The following is an 18,388-nucleotide window of genomic DNA, read 5'->3' on the forward strand; positions in this document are numbered from 1 at the left end:
GCCAGTTGACTCAATGACAGGCCTTATGATACAGCACGCACGTGCTAATTTGACCATCCAACCCCCCATGGTGACTCAGTGAATAAGGTGCTGGCTCACTAACCAGGAGGCCCTGGGTTCGATCCTGGTTTTTGTCTTGGTCTAAAAAGTTAACCAGAATTCTCCACAATGATTTCCCATTGTCAGTGGGTGCAGTTTGGATGGTACACATGGCGTTCATGTAACGGAACCTTTTACAGTTGGAATTCAATATAACAGTTGGCTGCAGTGCCACTGTTTTGGCAAAATGTCCCTCATGGCACACGTATATCTAGTGCAGAATTGTAAGAGTTTCATTTCATTGCAACCAAATCTTTCAACCATTGTGTGATGCTGAGTTTTTTTTGCGTCTATTCTGGAATTGAGTTTTGTTCTACACCATGTGAAGACAGACTAACAACTGATTGGAATCTTAAAGCAACGTCATCTGATACCAGACACTGGTTTATTTTGGTTCAGATAAAACCATGTTTATTTTGAATCATGAATCATTCGGTATAGAATTATCAAATACTTCATTACCGTAGTAATATCAGAAAACAGGGACGGTAGCCATTATTCTCATGTAGATTGGATCAATAAATAACTTGTCTTGTCAGGGATTCTCGCGTGTAGGACTCATTGGCAAGTGTGTCTAGTTCTGCAGATGGGATACAAAACAAGAAAGGTAGCAGCGTCTTCATGCGACGTGACCCAATGCGAACCTTCAGGGGTTTTTAAGCCTGGTCCTCATGTTCCAAGGATGATGCCTGCTGGCTGACAGTGGTAATGTATCTCGTCCTTCGGAATGTCTGGAAAACAAAGGTCCACCTGTGTAACTATAGGCATACACCTGAAGAAAAAACCCAGTCCAGATGGAATTTCATGAAGTATAGCCAGACATGCAGCTATCCAGGCTAAATTCTCCACCTTTAAACTAGCTTATATATGACTGTCTTGTGTTAAGTAAAAAGAAGGGTGTGTGTATGAATCAATCTAATTCTTTATTGAGATAAATGTATTTATAATGGTATAGATAATATTCGCCCATTATCAACGTCAAATCAACCTTGTGTAAGCTATATAATATACTTTTAATCTTTAATTACACACTTCACTTGATTCAACGAGAGAAACACTGACAATATTCTCACTAGGTTAGATGCGTCCCGTAAGTTATTTATCTAAATAAGGGGAATAAATTCCAACTATAAAAACACTGACTCGGTTTTAGCTGAGCCCCATATGTTATTTTTCGAAATGAAGACGGGCATATGCCATAGAGTGTACTATGAGGGAAATTTTGCCCAGGCAGTGGCTCCATTTTTCTAGATAAGGGGAATAAATTCCAACTAAACAAATCCATGGCCATGGACTGTGAATGGAAAGAATACAAACCCATATTCTATATAAATTGAAACAAGTTTCTATATCTCCTGCTAGTTGGAATGACCAAATGGTCTAACATTCTTACTCTTAAGATCATAAGGTCTGTTATTCACTCAAGTGGGCTGGTTCTGATTCCCAGCTTGTACATGACGAGGATGTGGGTTTTCTCCAGGTTATCTTGTTCAAATAAAATTGAATCATATGTTCGTCCTGAAATGACCTAGTGTTAAACTCTCTCTCTCTCTCTCTCCCTCTCTCTCTCTCTCTCTCTCTCTCTCTATTAAACCTGGCCAAAGTCTAGCAAATATGAGATATAGGTATACACTGTACAGGTATATTGAGATACCTATACAATATACTGGTATAGAATATACCTGCCCAAGGTATATTAAACATTAAATGTAGGTATATGGGATATTTATACCTATATGTTTTGACCTGTTGACCTATGTAATGATGTTATTATTGATATGAATGTTTATTTATATTGTGGACTTGATGTTTCTGGTGTGTTTATTATTATTAGAACATATTTTATATATTATCATTCACCATCTACTTGCTTCTTGATTTCATCTTCAGGTAGGTGGTGGGTGGCCTAACAGACAAAACAATTATACTGATCAGCCAAACATGGAACAAACATGAACAAAACATGGAACAAAACATGGAACAAACAAGAAAAAAACATGGAACAAAACATGAACAAAACATGGAACAAAAGAATGAACAAAACATGGAACGAACAGACAAAACATTGAACAAACAGACAGGCAAAACATGGAACAAACAAACAGACAAAACATTGAACAAACATGGAAGTGGAGTTTTATCTAGACTGTGGATTGATGTAATCTCTGATCAACTTCATTAAGTTGGAATAGTACTGAATTACAAGTAAGCGGTATGGAATACCTGGGTCATTTTAAGATAAACATGTTAATGATTCAATGTTGGGTAGGAGAATTTAGTAAGAAGACCCCTACATTTCTGCCTATTCTTCTTTGATTTCCAGCTCACCAATGTGTAAACTCCCCTGGTTTTTCTTTACATTCACACCAATTACTAGGGTTCCTTTACATGCACACCAACGTGTAAACCGACCAGAGTTCTTTTACATGCACACCAACGTGTAAACCGACCAGAGTTCTTTTACATGCACACCAACGTGTAAACCGACCAGAGTTCTTTTACATGCGCACCAATGTGTAAACCGGCCAGAGTTCTTTTACATGCACACCAACGTGTAAACTCGGTTAATGTAGGGTTGATTAATTTCATTCATACACAGGTAGCGAATGAACTTTATTATTTAGTTTAATGTCAGGATGGAGGAGACTGGTTAACATTACTGTTTGACACTTATTAGCTCCTGTCGACCAGACGTGCATGTGGATGGTTTATTACCAGTAACATGTGAAACGATAGAGGGATTATATTTAGATGAAACAGACACAGAACATGTTAATTTACATCCAGCTCTCGACTTGTAGAAAAATGATTATTGATTCTAGGAATACGATTGTAAATCTTAAGATCGATGTTTACTTGCTGACCATCATATATTTATTGGTTTATGGTTCGACTGTAATTGGCTATTAAACGAGCTACATGTCACAGGACCATTACCAATCTCCGCCCCCCCCCCACCAAATAGAGAACGGTTCTTTGATGCATCAATGAAAATAGTTACATTACAGTTATAGGTTCACCTGTCCAACCTGTTTGGTTTTCTCTGGATCCACCGGTTTCCTCCCACTGCTAAAGACTCCTACCCGCAAGCGAATTATTGAAATAAAAGATTGAACCATATGTTAGTCCCGAAATGATCTATTTGTGTCAAGTGTACGTTAAACTCTCTCTCTTTCTCTAGTCCCTAATTTGGGTTAGCGCGCGAATGGTTAGCGCGCGCGCGTTGTATCATACTGTCTGTCATTGAGTCAACTGGTGGGGGTTTTGATTCCCCAGTTGTACGTGACAAGGAGTAGGGTCGCCTGTCCAAACTCGTGGGTTTTCTCCAGGTCCACCGGTTTCCTCCCACTGCTAAACCTACATGCAAGCGAATTATTGAAATAAAATCGAGCAATATGTTAGTCCCGAAATGACCTAGTTTGTGTCGAGTGGACGTTAAACCCCATTTCTCTCTCTCTAGTCACTAGTTTGTGTCTAGTGGACCTTTAAATCCCATTTAACTCTCTCTCTCTCTCTCTACATTTCCTTTACTCAATACATGACCATTACTTCAACATGTAATTGTTACATTCCATTACTCTAAATAGACCATGGGTATGGAGATGGTGAAATTTAATGGTGGTCTGCCTCCTACTTATAATTTAATGTCATGCTCTCCTGGCTTAAGATTACCAGCATTTGTCACGTCTGACATCTGCACAAACGTGACAGTGGTTGAAATAAGTAGTGGAATTGAAATGAAGTTTTAATGATGAAAGTTAGACTATATAGACAGTCACGGGGGGTTCACAAGAAAACAATCAGGGAATTTATTGAAAGTGGAATAACAGACTGGTTTAGTGCCAAAATAAACACGCAATACATTTTAATATACAAGGAGAAGTACAGGATTGATTACACAGATTCATACATATATATATCATATTAACTACCATAGTTTGTCATATTATTCATATAAACATCGGCTACAAGTGGGTGTTCCTAAAGATAGAGGGGGGGGGGGTGGATGGCTGAATGGTTAGCACATGCACGCTTTGTCATGAGGCCTGTCATTGAGTTAACTGGCGTGGTTTCGATCCCTGGTTGTACATGACAAGGAGTAGGGTTGCCGTGGGTTTTCTGCGGGTCATCCGGTTTCCTCCCACTGCTAAAGCAAATTATTGAAAAAAAGTTAAGCCATATGTTAGTCCTGAAATGACCTAGTCTGTGTCTAGTGGACGTTAAACCGTATTTCGCTCTCTCTCTCCCTAATGATATAATGGGGAGACGAGTCAGCCCTTAAAGATTGTCAGTCCAAGTTTAAAAGAACACTAGATGATGGGCTAGAGCTATTTGACATCCATACCTGCAGATTTCCCCACGGTGACGAGATGTAAACAGGGTTAGGGCATGTGATTATTGCCGAGGATTGTGGGTTAGGGTAAGGCTTAATGCTAGGTCTTGGGTTAGGGTTTGGGTTAGCATTAGTAAGACAGAGGAAAACTTATTTATAACATAAGAGGAATGTAGAAGGTTTTTGACACCAAGACTGTTGCCACAGAGGTTTTGATTGAACTCAAACTGTAATCAGTTATCGGCAATGAAATGTGGTTTAACGTCCTACTGTTCTGCTCCTAAACTGGGCTAATGAAGACGGGATCATCAGATATCACCTGTTGTAACCCTAGAATCATTCTGTAGAATATTAGTCTATTATTTCTAATATATATAACTACACTCTACTATAAAACATTTTAATAACATATATCATCACCATGGTTACCGTGTAGTCAACAATATACAGTTACCAAAGTAATAATACCATGGTAATGATGATTTAGGGTGTGGTCGCATCAGATATCCCAGAAAATTATTGGCTATTGTTACATTCTCTAAAAGCATATGTCATTCATTACCTGATATAGCAAGGCTTGTAGTAAAAAACGATGAAATACACCGACCGGGGTAATAAAGACGGGTAAACGCCATGCAGTTTGCAATGAGGGAAATTTTGCCCAGGCAGCAGCGTTAACGCCTACGTTTTATATAATTCGAATTCTTTAGGTTTCTTTTACATATGCTCCAACAAGTGCACAGGTGGACCTTGTTTTTTTTTCATCTCATCCAAATGACTAGACACCTTTCCTTGCCAGGTCCTGCACCACTGACAAAGGGAAACCAAGCTGGAACTGTCTCGGGTAAAACCGGGATCAAACAAGCAAGCAATTGCCTTATTCACACTATGGCATAGTTTCCTCCACTCTTGCCTCTTGCATCTCATACCCCCCCCCCCCCCGCTACACTCCAACCACACCGCACCCATACTCCCCACCCCCCTCCCCCAGCCCCCGCACACACAAAACTGATGACAAATCGAAAATAAAATAAAAACAGACTTGGAAATAATGATTGCAGATATACAACTTGAAAGACAATCGATAGTAACCATTTAGACATTATTGAACTTCGGCTTGACATTAGTAACTTTGTGTTTTGGTCATGAACTAGAAATAACAATAAAAACATAGAGAATAGAGAGTTCTGTACCAGATCATTGATTTGATATATAATTGTTGTTTAGTTCTTGCAATGTCTTTGTAGTTTGTCTTGTTGGCTTACTGAAATGAAATGAAATGGGGTTTAACGTCCTACTGTTCTGCTCCTATACTGGGCTAATGAAGACGGGCATACGCCATACAGTGTGCTATGAGGGAAATTTTGCCCGGGCAGCGGCACTATTGCCTACTCTTATATCGAATTCCAACTGCCAAGGGATTTTTTATGTGCATTCCAATGTATACACGGGACCTCGGTTTTTCGTCTCATCCGAAGGACTAGACAGCTGTCCTTGTCAGGCCCTCCATTCTGCACCACTGACAAGGGGAAACCACGTCGGAAAATCCCGATGAACTTTCTCGGCCAATGCCGGGATCAAACTGTTGGCTTACTATTAGGGGGGTTTGATGGCTGAATGGTTAGCATGTGTGCACTGTACCATAAAGTCTGTCATTGAGTCAACTGGCATGGTTTCGAATCCCCGGTTGTACGTGGCAAGGAGTAGGGTTGCCTGTCCAACCTCGTGGGTTTTCTCCGGTACCTCCGGTTTCCTCCCACCACTAGACAAAAACTAGGTCATTTTGGGAGTAACATTGGGTTCAGTTTTATTTCAATAATCACTAGCGAGTAGGGGTCTTTAGCAGTGGGTGGCGGGGGAACCGAAGTACCCAGAGAAAACCCACGAGGTCGGACAGGCAACCCTACTCCTTGTCACTTACAACCAGGGAATCAATGACTGACCTTATGATACAACGCGCACATGCTATAGCCATTCAGCCTTCTACCCGGTCTAGAACATTAGCTCATGGTACAGTGGAATGTATAGCTTGTTAAAGGGTTATTGTGGAACAAGATAAAGTTAATGACATTAGGTTTAATGTATCATGAAATTAACCTGGATTAAAACATTGACTACTGGTGACAGAGTGACTTCTTGATAAGATAAAACATGATTATTTGCCAATCTGTCCCATGATTTGTTGGTGGTTTATATTTAAAGATGCATTATGTAAAAGCTAAATCTGTTTATTGCATGTCTATTTTCTGGCTTCATAACTTCTGTCATTGAGTCAAGTGGCATGGTTTGGATTCCCCACTTGTACATGTGCGACTTCAGGTGTTTTCTCCAGGCCCCCCCCCCCCCAACATTGCTATATATTGTAGAGTAAGAATTAATTGGGTTTTTAGTAATGATAGTACAATAAAGAGTTAATCTAAAGACCGCTACATGCAAGCAATTTATTTAAAGAAAATTGAACCATGTGTTCGTCCCGAAATGACAGTGACAGAAATATGGTCAGAACGTTCCATAATCTTAATTTCTCACTTTCGTCGTCAGTTTTGAGTAGCTGAATGGTTTGCTGAAGCTTCCTTGGCAACACCTATATGGGAACACTCCGACAAGGGGAAAAGGCTGGGTTATCGAGACTAGGAATGTCATTAATCCACATAGCATGGTTGGTTACAGAGTACTGGTGTAAGTTGGTGTATATTACTTCAAAACTCACACCGGCCTGGCATCGCTATCGAGAATCATGATCTATCGACACGAGTACCGGTAACTAAAAACCTAGTTACAAATGTATATAAATAGAAGAGATATATTGATATAGTTGGCACCATCTCCACCATCTATAACTGGTATACTCTATATATATTATATCAGTAGTATATTGACCCCCAGTACAACAGATGCCCTTTCCCTGATTGGTCAGATGGAAATATAGTAAATAACTGATAGTAAATGATATAGTACTTGATAGTAAAAGCTGATGCGTACTGAACTTTTGAACATGGCAATGATAATTAAAAATGAAATGAGATTTAACGGAACTCATTTACTGTATATAGCTATTCTGGGCAAGAAGTTGCCAAATATGTGGTAGAAATTTTGGGAAAATTTAGAGTCTGTCAAAAGAGACGAGAATTAACATTGTACTGTATTCTTATAGGAGAGAGATACAGTCAAGTGACCAGCAATCATTTGAGTCAATATCTATTCCTACTCTTGTTGTTGATTTAGTCTACTACATGTATATCCTTCTCCCACTGACCAGTCTGTATTTACACTTCATCAATGCAATTAGATTTAATTTACATCAGACTGTAATTATGGTCAATATCGAATCCTACTTTGATATTGATTTAGTCTACTACATGTATATCCTTCTTTCACTGACCAATCTGTGTTTACCCTTCACCGATCTGTATGGTATAAATGTTTTAAATAGCTTTAATTCACATCAGGCTGTAAATGAATAAACATTCAGTTGTCAAACTTCTCCATCAAATACACTACAACCACATTCTTCATACCACATGTTGGGCACCTGATCAGACGGTTGTCTGTGGATAAGTTGAAACAGGGTCTCTGGTTCCACGTTTTTCCATAGCAAATTTTCATTATGACAAAAATTTACAAGAAAACATAACTGTAAATGAAGAAATTACAGAAAAGTGTTTTGGATTTATTTTTTTGTTCTGATTTTATGTACAGGATTGCCAAAACTTGTGCCAATGACGAGGCTTTAATACTGCATGCTGCCAGTATACATTGAAGATGCAGTATGTAAGATTTAGATAAAGAGCTACAATAGTTAAAAATAGATAATGAAAAGGGAATATGTTGAAAATTTTTGTCAAATTATTTCATTTTGAGCGGAGTTATTGCTCTGTAGTCTCGATTGTCATTGCTACCATTGTTACGATAATAAACAAAGTCTTTATTATCTATTTCTGAATTAAATCATTAACTGCCAATCATATTTAAATCTGTTGAAAATCTCAAACATCTGATGGCAATAAAAGTTTAAAAATAAAAGATATAACATCCGAAGCTAAAACAAAGACCTGCAATAGAAAGATATCTTGAATAATGCATCTTTAATATGCATTTGGTAGTATTATTAGGATCAGAACTAGCTTTAAGATTTTTTAATTACCACCTTTCCCAACTTCTATTTGTATCTAATTTTGATCATGTTTACTTGTATATACTGAAGTACTACCGGGAACTGTATTAGTATCATTGCCTTTCAGATAGGTACCATGTGTCGATATAAGTTTTAGGGTAGTATATAAATACAAGAGATACCACTATAAATATCTTCACACCCTTTGGACTAAAAAATGCTACCACATTCTTCCACCATATGTTGGCAATGCTTGCTAAGCAAACATCATTGTGCTATTATCTACTTCAGTAGGTATATTTACCAACCAGTAAGGGAATAATACTCGGATCTCTTCCATTATTACGCTGTTATTTACGTGTGTACAAATATAATGATCAGTTTATTATTGTGTCTGTTGTTTATTCACTGCATCAATCAGTATATATTCACACATCATTATATGGAATAAATATTATATTACACAAGTATATTAGATTTATTCATTAATGCATACTTATACTTTTATATTCTATTTAGTAGATCTATTACACTTACACTGTTACATTTTCAATAACCATGCATGAAACCAAATTTTCTGTAAATTTTTAAATTTCTGTAACTTTTCAAATTTCTGTAGATTTTCAAATTTCGGTATTTTTTTCAAATTTCGGTATTTTTTTTCAAATTTTGGTATTTTTTTTCAAATTTCGGTAAATTTAGCAGGTGTTATGTATGTGGCAGCCACAATATATGCATTGTGTGATAATCTGTACTTGACATAAAATTGAACCATATATTAGTCCTGAAATAACCTAGTTTGTGTCAAGTTTCTCTCTCTATCTTAGCTTTGTGTTGAACATGAATTGAAAATATCAACAGAAACACAGAATATATAGATAATTCCATACTGGACAAAATTACAAAATGTAATACCTAGTTTGTGTCCAGGGGACTTAAACCCATCCTCTACCTCTCCCACTAGGAATGTAGGGAATCAAACTCTCCTCGGTCTCTCTCTCACTCTCTCTCTCTCTCACACCAGGAATGTATGGAATCTTGGTATAGTTTAATATCAAGATGGGAAGAGAATGATTACTGTTTGATATAAACAAAACATTTTGATTGCTTTCCATCCTAGTTTATGACTCAACAAATTCTGGGATATTGATAATAAACTATGTGTCTGGTTTTGTACAGTAATTCTGATAATTATAACATGGTGACTTCACTTGTTCTTACGATCTCAGATTAATTACTAGTATTAAAGGGAGGGAACCAAACTGATTGGCCTCTAAGAGTAGGGTTGCATGTCTGAATTTCGCTTGTATTATGGTCTTGTGTTTATTACTAGTATTAAAGTGATACAACGATGGCAGGCAATCAATGGTCAATGCCATTTGGTGTGTCATCACTAGAATCCTCCCATTATGCCACATAAATTGCTAATAATAACAAGAAGACTGCTGGAGAAAATGATAGGGTGCCCTTAATGTGAACAAGACACAAACTAGGTCATTTTGGGACTAACATATGATTCAATTTTATTTTAATAATTCGCTTGCGTGTAGGGGTCTTTAGCATTGGGAGGAAACTGGAGGACCCGGAGAAAACCCACGAGGTTGGACAGGCGACCCTACTCCTTGTCACGTACAACTCGGGAATCTATTGTGAACAAGACTCTCCCATTTATTTCATTACTGTAAATTATATAGTTGTGGGTAGTTTAATGGATTAATTATACATTCTGATTAAAACACAGATCATATTTCGTTTCCTTTTTTAAAGTTCAAAATTTTGATTTATTTGTCTGCACTACACTAGGATCTGGAAGAGTTGTTATATAACGGGTGTTCTGGTTGTCATGAAGGATTAGCTAATGGAACCATCTGTTATGGCGAGGTCTTGGCGTGCCGTGCATGGAACTGTGGGTAAACCACAAGAAACATCAATGCTGATTGATTAATCAATGTCTGACGTCATAGGGTAAAAAAACGCTTGTTCGACCTCTGACGTATCCTTCCAGTACAGCTGGTCAGATCTTCTTGTAGTGTAGGCCATCGAAAGTATAGAAAAACAAAACGAAATATAGATCTGTATTTTAATCTGATTGGCTGAATATATCTAAACAATAAAAATATAACGTAGCCTTACAAACATGGTTCAAAACGATAAATATAGATTTTCAAATAACTTTATGACTCCTCTATAGGTAGTGACAGGTGAGATGCACAGGGCAAGCTATGCTTACTATGTCTCATTATCAGAATCTGATACAATTAGAAAAAAAACAGTTTCCGTTATTGGATGGTATTTACGACAGTGTCACTTTAACTTCACGTGAGTTTATTACAAAGGGAGGTAATAACCTCATTCAACACATGGCTAGCAGACGTCAAATTAACACAGCAAGAAATTGTTTTTTGGGGCTAATTTATTGCTTTTATTCAAAGTCTGTTTAAAGGTTATGTCGATGAGAATTATTTGGCTTGATCTCGTAGACGTATTGTTGAAAAGTGAGTGATGTTTTAAAGCCAAGACTGTTTTATGTCTTGTTTTAAATTGGTTTTAAATTTGTCAAATCGCAATAACACAAAGCCAATAAAACTTTCAATAATTTAGATACCACTAACAGGAACAAGACAGGAATTGAATGTAACTTTTATTTTGCAGGGTGGGTACCCATCTATATTTAAACTCCAAGATCAACAATTTTGTTAATTACTTCCGTCTTTCTGGAATCTTGTCAGAAGTTATCATCTGATTGCCAGTTGTAGAAATGAATGTCATCCATTTCTAGAGTTACTGCTCTTGCTTACTTTGTAGAAACTTGTGAACACTCTATCGAATATCACCATAATCCAATTTAGATTTATGCTTTGTTTTAATTATGACGATGATGAGCAATTTCAATGTTACTTTTAGAGCTATTGTCCTTGATGATGTCATAGAATCTTTGTCAGTGTGTTAATCTGGGAGGGGGGGGGGTGGATGGCTGAATGGTTAGCATGCGCGCGCTCTATCATAAAGTCTATCATTGAGTCGACTGGTGTGGTTTTGAATCCCCGGTTGTACGTGACTAGGAGTAGGGTCGCCTGTCCATCTTCGTGGGTTTCCTCCGGTTTCCTCCCACTGGGAAAGACCCCTACGCGCAAGCGAATTATGTAAATAAAATTAAACCATATGTTAGTCCCGAAAAGACCTAGTTTGTGTCGAGTGGACGTTAAACTCCATATCTCTCTCTCTCTCTCTCTCTCTATCTCTCTTATGAACTATTCAGATGACGTGTGTTGTAGCCATCCCTCTCCCCCCCTTTCTCTCTCCCTCCTAAAGATTGACATTAAAACAACACCATGAGCTGCTCTGATGACTTAACTGCTGTCTATATTGTTGCCATGCAATCCCTCTGTATTGTTTAAAACTAATCTCATTTTTCTATATTTACAGGGACCAGTACAAATAAAGTTTGAAAAATTAGAATCTGGAAGTTTACCTCCCAAATTTTCAGACATATCCTCACAGATTGGTCAAGATGACAAATTTGTAAGTTGAAAGATTTTTTCTCTTTGAAAAAAAATTATTTAATTTTCAATTCTAATGTTGTCGAGGGCGATATATTGTTGCGATAAAATGAAATGGGGTTAAATGTCCGACTGGGCTAATGAAAACGGCATTCAGTGTGCTATGAGGGAAATTTTGCCTGGGCAGCAGCACTATCGCCTACTCTTATATCGAATTCCAACTGTCAAGGGTTCTTCATTAGCCCAGTATAGGAGCAGAACAGTAGGACGTTAAACCCCATTTCATTTCATTTCTGTTATTTAAGCAAGTCATACGTTCTATGATCCCAGCTTAGAAGTAACAATGAGAATGATCACTGGCTTGAAAACGATGAGAGAATACTCCTTGAGTTGAAATGTTGCCTAAATAAATCAGTAATTGCTCTTCCATAAATATGTATTATAGTTTAATGCATAACCTGATGTCATTCCTCCCACTATTAAAGCCCCAGCACCTAATAGAATTATAGCAATAAATGTATACCCTAGATAAGTCCTGAAGTGATTTGATGATCAGTGTCATAAATAAGTTGACCTTATAGCACCTGTTACATGTGAATATTGACTACCCCAGTCCCCTGAAGTGATTTGGTGATCAGGGTCATAAATAAGTTGTTTCAGTGATTTTGACCTTATAGCACCTGTTACATATGAATAGCGACTACCCCAGTCCCCTGAAGTGATTTGGTGATCAGGGTCATAAATAAGTTGTTTCAGTGATTTTGACCTTATAGCACCTGTTACATATGAATAGCGACTACCCCTGTCCCCTGAAGTGATTTGGTGATCAGGGTCATAAATAAGTTGTTTCAGTGATTTTGACCCTATCGCACCTGTTACATAAGAATAGCGACTTCTCCAGTCTCCTGAAGTGATTTGGTGATCAGGGTCATAAATAAGTTGTTTCAGTGATTTTTACCCTATCGCACCTGTTACATATGAATAGCGACTACCCCAGTCCCCTGAAAAATTAAGTGATCTGTTTTACATTGAGGTTTGTAGGTCATTTTCAAAACCTTCCCGAACTATTACTCACTAGTCTGCTTCAAACCATTTAAGTAACAAAATCCCTGCTCAACAGCAGTACATAAACAGACTACTTGGTTTATTCATCTTCATAACGTCACTGGTTAAAGGGCTGTTCCCTGTCTTATTTCCCAAGTCCTTCATTAAATAGTGTTAAAGGAAGACGGTAGTTACGGGTTCATGTAGGTCCCAAAGGATTCAAACTTTCAATACTGCAAATATGTCCTTTTTGTATGTGAAAAAAAAAAAAAAAACGGTTTAAAAAATTAGAAACACAAACATTTGTCATATTCTATCAAAAATTTCCTGTGAATCTGATAAAAGGATAAAGTTGCTAAGGTTACCTGGCTATCTGATTAAAACACAGATCCTATTTCGTTTCGTTTTTTATAGTTCAAAATTTCATTTTGCTTGTCTTGACTACACTAGGATCTGGAAGAGTTGTTATATTACCAGTGGTTTGGTTGAAGTGAAAGATTAGCCAATGAAACGGTCTGTGACGGCAAGTTCTTGGCATGTTGTGCATGGAACTGTGGGTAAACCCCTAGAAACGTCAACACTGATTAATCTATGTTTGATGTCATAGGGTCAAAAACCGCTCATACGACCTCTGACATGACCTCCCACTACAACCGATCAGATCTTCATGTTGTGTAGGCCATCGAAAGTATAAAAAAACAAAACAAAATATACATCTGTATTTTAATCAGATTGAATTTTGATGTGGGTCGAGTCCTGACATGATGTGCAATTCCCACTTTTCTCATGTAAAAGAGTGTACAGCCATGGGGTTAGGTTGATAAATAATCACAAAGAACTTATTGACCCATAAATTATAGACCAGCAAGTGAGTAGTCATCTTGATTATACCTGGTCTCTGTTTTACATTATTAATTACCTGTAACGACCCAGGTAATTAACAAAACACTCATTAACACACTTCAAATACCAGTGAATTCTAATTAAAGTTGGTTGATAATTTCCCTTGTAATTATTTTTGTGAACAACATTTTTTTTCAGCGTATCGGTAATAAAAATAACCCTAGTCGACTCGAAGAGATGTTTACTGTTAGTTATAGAATTGGTTAATTTGGAGTTCAATGTCCTACTTTTCTGCACTATATAGCACCACACACAAATAATTACACAAGACAAACCCATGGACACAATATTCACTTACACAAACAACAAACGCACAACAAATTATATACTATAGCAAGTGCAGGGTGACCGCACCACACACAATTACACGGGAGAAACCCACGGACACAATATACACAGACCCACAAACAACAAACACATATATTAGCTCAAGTGAATGGATTCCGGGGCTAACTGTAAGCATCCACTGAGATGTACAGTCCCGTGCTTATATCAATTCTTACTGAAATTGGATCTGTCATGAGTTCCTTTCCACACCTATATGTCAGTTCGTTGTCTGTCGATAGACAAGATGAAAGTAAACTGGGTTCATGCAGACAAGTAAACGTATGACGGAATTACATCAATTCTTCATCAATTTACACCTGTAAAGTGTTCCTCCTTCACCTGCACAACAATGTCAGCTAGTTGTAAGGGGTACTCAAAACAAATTCGCATTAACTCAAACGTGGGTGTTTAACGTCCCCTCGATACAAATCAGGACTAACACACAATACACTTTATTTATGGGAGGAAACCTGACAACTCAGAGAAAGGTGATCTGTACAAGTGTGGGATTCGAAAGACAGACCTTGTGCCCCCCACCCCGTTATTCTTTTGGGTTTTATTAATGATTTAATCTTATTTCTACTTTCAGACAATCCAAGGACATGTGGAGTCACGTGACATGGCGTTTGTTGTATTTGCCTCTCAAACGACGAATGAAGGCGTTAAACTAACGAACTGTACCGCCAAAATATTACGCCTCAAGGGCAAGGTCAGTATAACTATATTGTAATATATATGATAATCTGAGATCTAAGTGGAGAACGGGGGCGGTAATGTCCACTTGACACAAACTAGGTTATTTCGGGACTAACTTAGATCTAAGTGGATATTAGAATAAGGAAAGAGAGAAAGAGAAAAATCTTGTTTAACTCATAACAATCTTTAACACTGGGAGGAAACTGCAGGACTCAGAGAAAACCTACGAAGTTCAACAGGCCACCCTATTCCTTGTCACATAGCCTGTCCAAATTTGTTGGTTTTCTCCGGGTCCTCCAGTTTCCTCCCATTGCTAAAGACCCCTACGTGCAAGCAAATTATGAAAATAAAATTGAACCATGTGTTAGTCCCAAAATGACCTTGTTTGTGTCGAGTGGACGTTAAACCCCATTTCTCTCTCTCTCTAACTCTCACATACCAGAGTCTTAGAGGGTTATCATTACCATGCCATTTGACTCAATGACAGACCTTATGATCCAAAGTGCACGCCTTACACCATTTGGCCTCCATCTCGATTAGAATAAGGTCAGACCAATTTGAAGTTTTGTTTACTCAGAAACAACTATTCCTATTTCTGATTGGGAAACATTATGATTTACAAACAAAATTAATTGCTTGATCTTCTCACTTTGTCTGTTGCTTGCACACTAGAGAGAGAGAGAGAGAGCGAGAGAAGAGAGAGTGAGAGAAGAGAGGGGAAGACAGGAGAGGAGAGGGGAAGAGAGGAGAGAAGAGAGAGAGAGAGAGAGATTTAACTCCACTCGAAACAAACTAGGTCATTTCGAGACTAACATATGGTTCATAATTCGCTTGCGCGTAAGAGTCTTTAGCAGTGGGAGGAAACCAGAGGACCCGGAGAAAACCCACAAGGTTGGACAGACGACCCCATCAGGGATTCGAAACCACTCCATTATATTATTGAAATAATGAATCCTATTGATTCTCATTGATTTCAAGAGTTATTGTCCTTGCATACTTTGTACAATCTTGTGAACTCTCTAGCAACAAAAACTTAAAATTTATATGCATTGTTCACATTAGTTCAGCAAAGAGGCCTGTTAGATTTCAATCATTTCTGTAAATTACTGTTAGAGTTATTGCCTTGCTCACTCTGGGGAATATTTTTGTTTTCCAAAAGAATAACAATGCGACAGCCTTTATGGACTATCACTCGTATGACGTAGTTGCTATGGAATATCATATGCTATGTTGCCTGGTAACCTTTGTTTTCTTTATCCATCCTATACAGGCTATTTCCTTTTAATTTATGTGAAGGAAGAAAAAAATATTATCCATTAACACAATCTGATTAAAATACAGATCTATATTTCGTTTCATTTTTTTATACTTTCGATGGCCTACACTACATGAAGATCTGAACGGTTGTAGCGATAGGTCGCGTCAGAGGTCATACGAGCGGCTTTATTAACCAATCAGCATTGATGTTATTAGTGGATTACCCACTGTTCCCTGCAAAACACGACTAAAACTCGCCGTGACAGACCGTGTCATTGGCTAATTCCTCACACCATTCAGAACACGTCAATGATAACTCTTCCAGATCCTAGTGTAGTAAAGACAAGTAAAACGAAATTTTGAACTATAAAAACGAAATGAAATAGGATCTGTGTTTTAACCAGATTGCCCATTACCAGTGAATTTGTTCAATTTGAGGAGCAAGAATAGCCTGTTTCTCTGTTGTCCTGAAACTTAATGAAAGTTATGGCTATAAGTCATGAACACAATTATCCCCTGGAATAAAAACTTTCCTATTTTAATTCATTCAGATTTTTTATTTGCATTATATGAAATGAGTTTTCAGGTTTATGCAGGCTGAGTATCTGATATATGTCACGTTCTAACTGCGTATTTATTTAATGGGTTGGCAGACCCACTGATTTATAGGCCGACATCACATTCATGTTGATATCATTGATTTCTTTAATAGAATTGATTCTAATGGCAAGATTTAGAAGAATTTCGAATTTAAAAACCAGGGCTATGAAAATGAATTGCAAGTTTTGGCATGTGTTCAGCTTTTTATCATTATAGATGCGCAATAACAGGATCAATTTCTCGAACTATTTTTTTTCTATCATTGAAAGGTTAAATGGACATTGTTAGATTTAAAGGAAATGAAAAATAAAATGAAATGGGGTTTAACGTCCTACTGTTCTGCTCCTACTGGGCTAAAGAAGACAAGTATACGCCATACAGTGTGCTATGAGGGAAATTTTGCCCAGGTAGCAGCACTATGGCCTACTCTTATATTCATTCAAACTGCCAAGGGATCTTTTACATGCATGCCAATGTATACACGGGTCCTTGGATTTTTGTCCTTGTCAAGCCCTCCGTTCTGCACCACTAACAAGGGGAAACCACGCCGGAAAATCCAGATGAACTTTCTCGGCCAATGCAGGGATCGAACATGCGCCCTCCAGGCTAGCGGGCCAGCGTCTTACCCACTTAGCCTAACTGGTTCCCCTAGATTTAAAGGAATTGAAACCACGCCAGTTGACTCAATGATACAACACGCATGCACAAACCAATCGGCCATCCACCTCCCCACCCCCTTCCCTCCACCCATCTTGATTAGCCCAGTTGGTGTAGAAAAGTAGAACATCAAAGCCCATTTTGTTTCATTTCTTTTACAGGTAAATTTGGATGCAGAATATTAACTCTGTCAAACGTTATATTGGCTTGTTCAGCCTTTGTTACTCTTTCAAAGGAGGGTTGCCATTCCCCTTATCTGTATCTTTCAAGGGATTGTTGCTGATCCCCCTTCCCTGTATCTTTTAAGGGAGGGTTGCCATCCCCCTCTCCTCCGCATCCTATTCTTTCATGAGATATGAATGCAAAATATTGACTTTGAAGGCCTTATTGTGTAAATAAATAAAAATCTTTAGCACTCTCACAAATCAACAACCCACCCTTTACTTTCTTATCAGTGAACTTTGTCATATTTGCCTTGGGTGTGTAATAAAAATAAGATTGATCTATGGGAAAATCTTTTTGTTGGATTTCCATTATCTAAGGTTCTTAAAAATAATACCCAAATTTCGATCTTGGAAATTGTTTGGAGATAATAACAGCAAGACTAAGTTATATAGCCCCGGCCGGGAGGGGTTGGGGGATTGTCGAATGGTTAGCGCATGTGTGTGCTGTATCATAAGGTCTGTCATTGCGTCAACTGGCGTGGTTTCGATTTCCCAGTTGTGCGTGACAAGGAGTAGGATTGCCTGTCCAACTTCGTGCGTTTTCTTAAGGTCCTCCGGTTTCCTCCCAATGCTTTTGAAATAAAATTGAACCATATGTTTGTCCCGAAATGACCTAGTTTGTATTGAATGGACG

At 37.9% G+C, this 18,388-nt stretch overlaps 1 protein-coding gene across 16 annotated transcripts in view; it reads left to right on the forward strand.

Moving 5' to 3' along the window:
- The window catches only part of LOC126830900 (C2 domain-containing protein 2), a 376,226-nt gene that overhangs the window by 317,625 nt on the left and 40,213 nt on the right, over positions 1–18,388 (forward strand). For 15 of the 16 annotated variants that reach the window (XM_050561390.2, XM_050561393.2, XM_056103054.1 and 12 more), the window contains exons 2-3: positions 11,973–12,068; positions 14,910–15,029. In XM_050561390.2, coding sequence (XP_050417347.1) covers positions 11,973–12,068; positions 14,910–15,029 — 216 coding nt within the window. Of the gene's footprint in view, positions 1–11,971; positions 12,069–14,909; positions 15,030–18,388 lie in introns of all 16 variants that reach the window. The other variant, XM_056103060.1, reaches the window with a different exon arrangement.

Source organism: Patella vulgata, chromosome 8 (assembly GCF_932274485.2).
Source record: "Patella vulgata chromosome 8, xgPatVulg1.2, whole genome shotgun sequence".
In the NCBI taxonomy this organism is placed as follows: Eukaryota; Metazoa; Mollusca; class Gastropoda; family Patellidae; genus Patella; species Patella vulgata.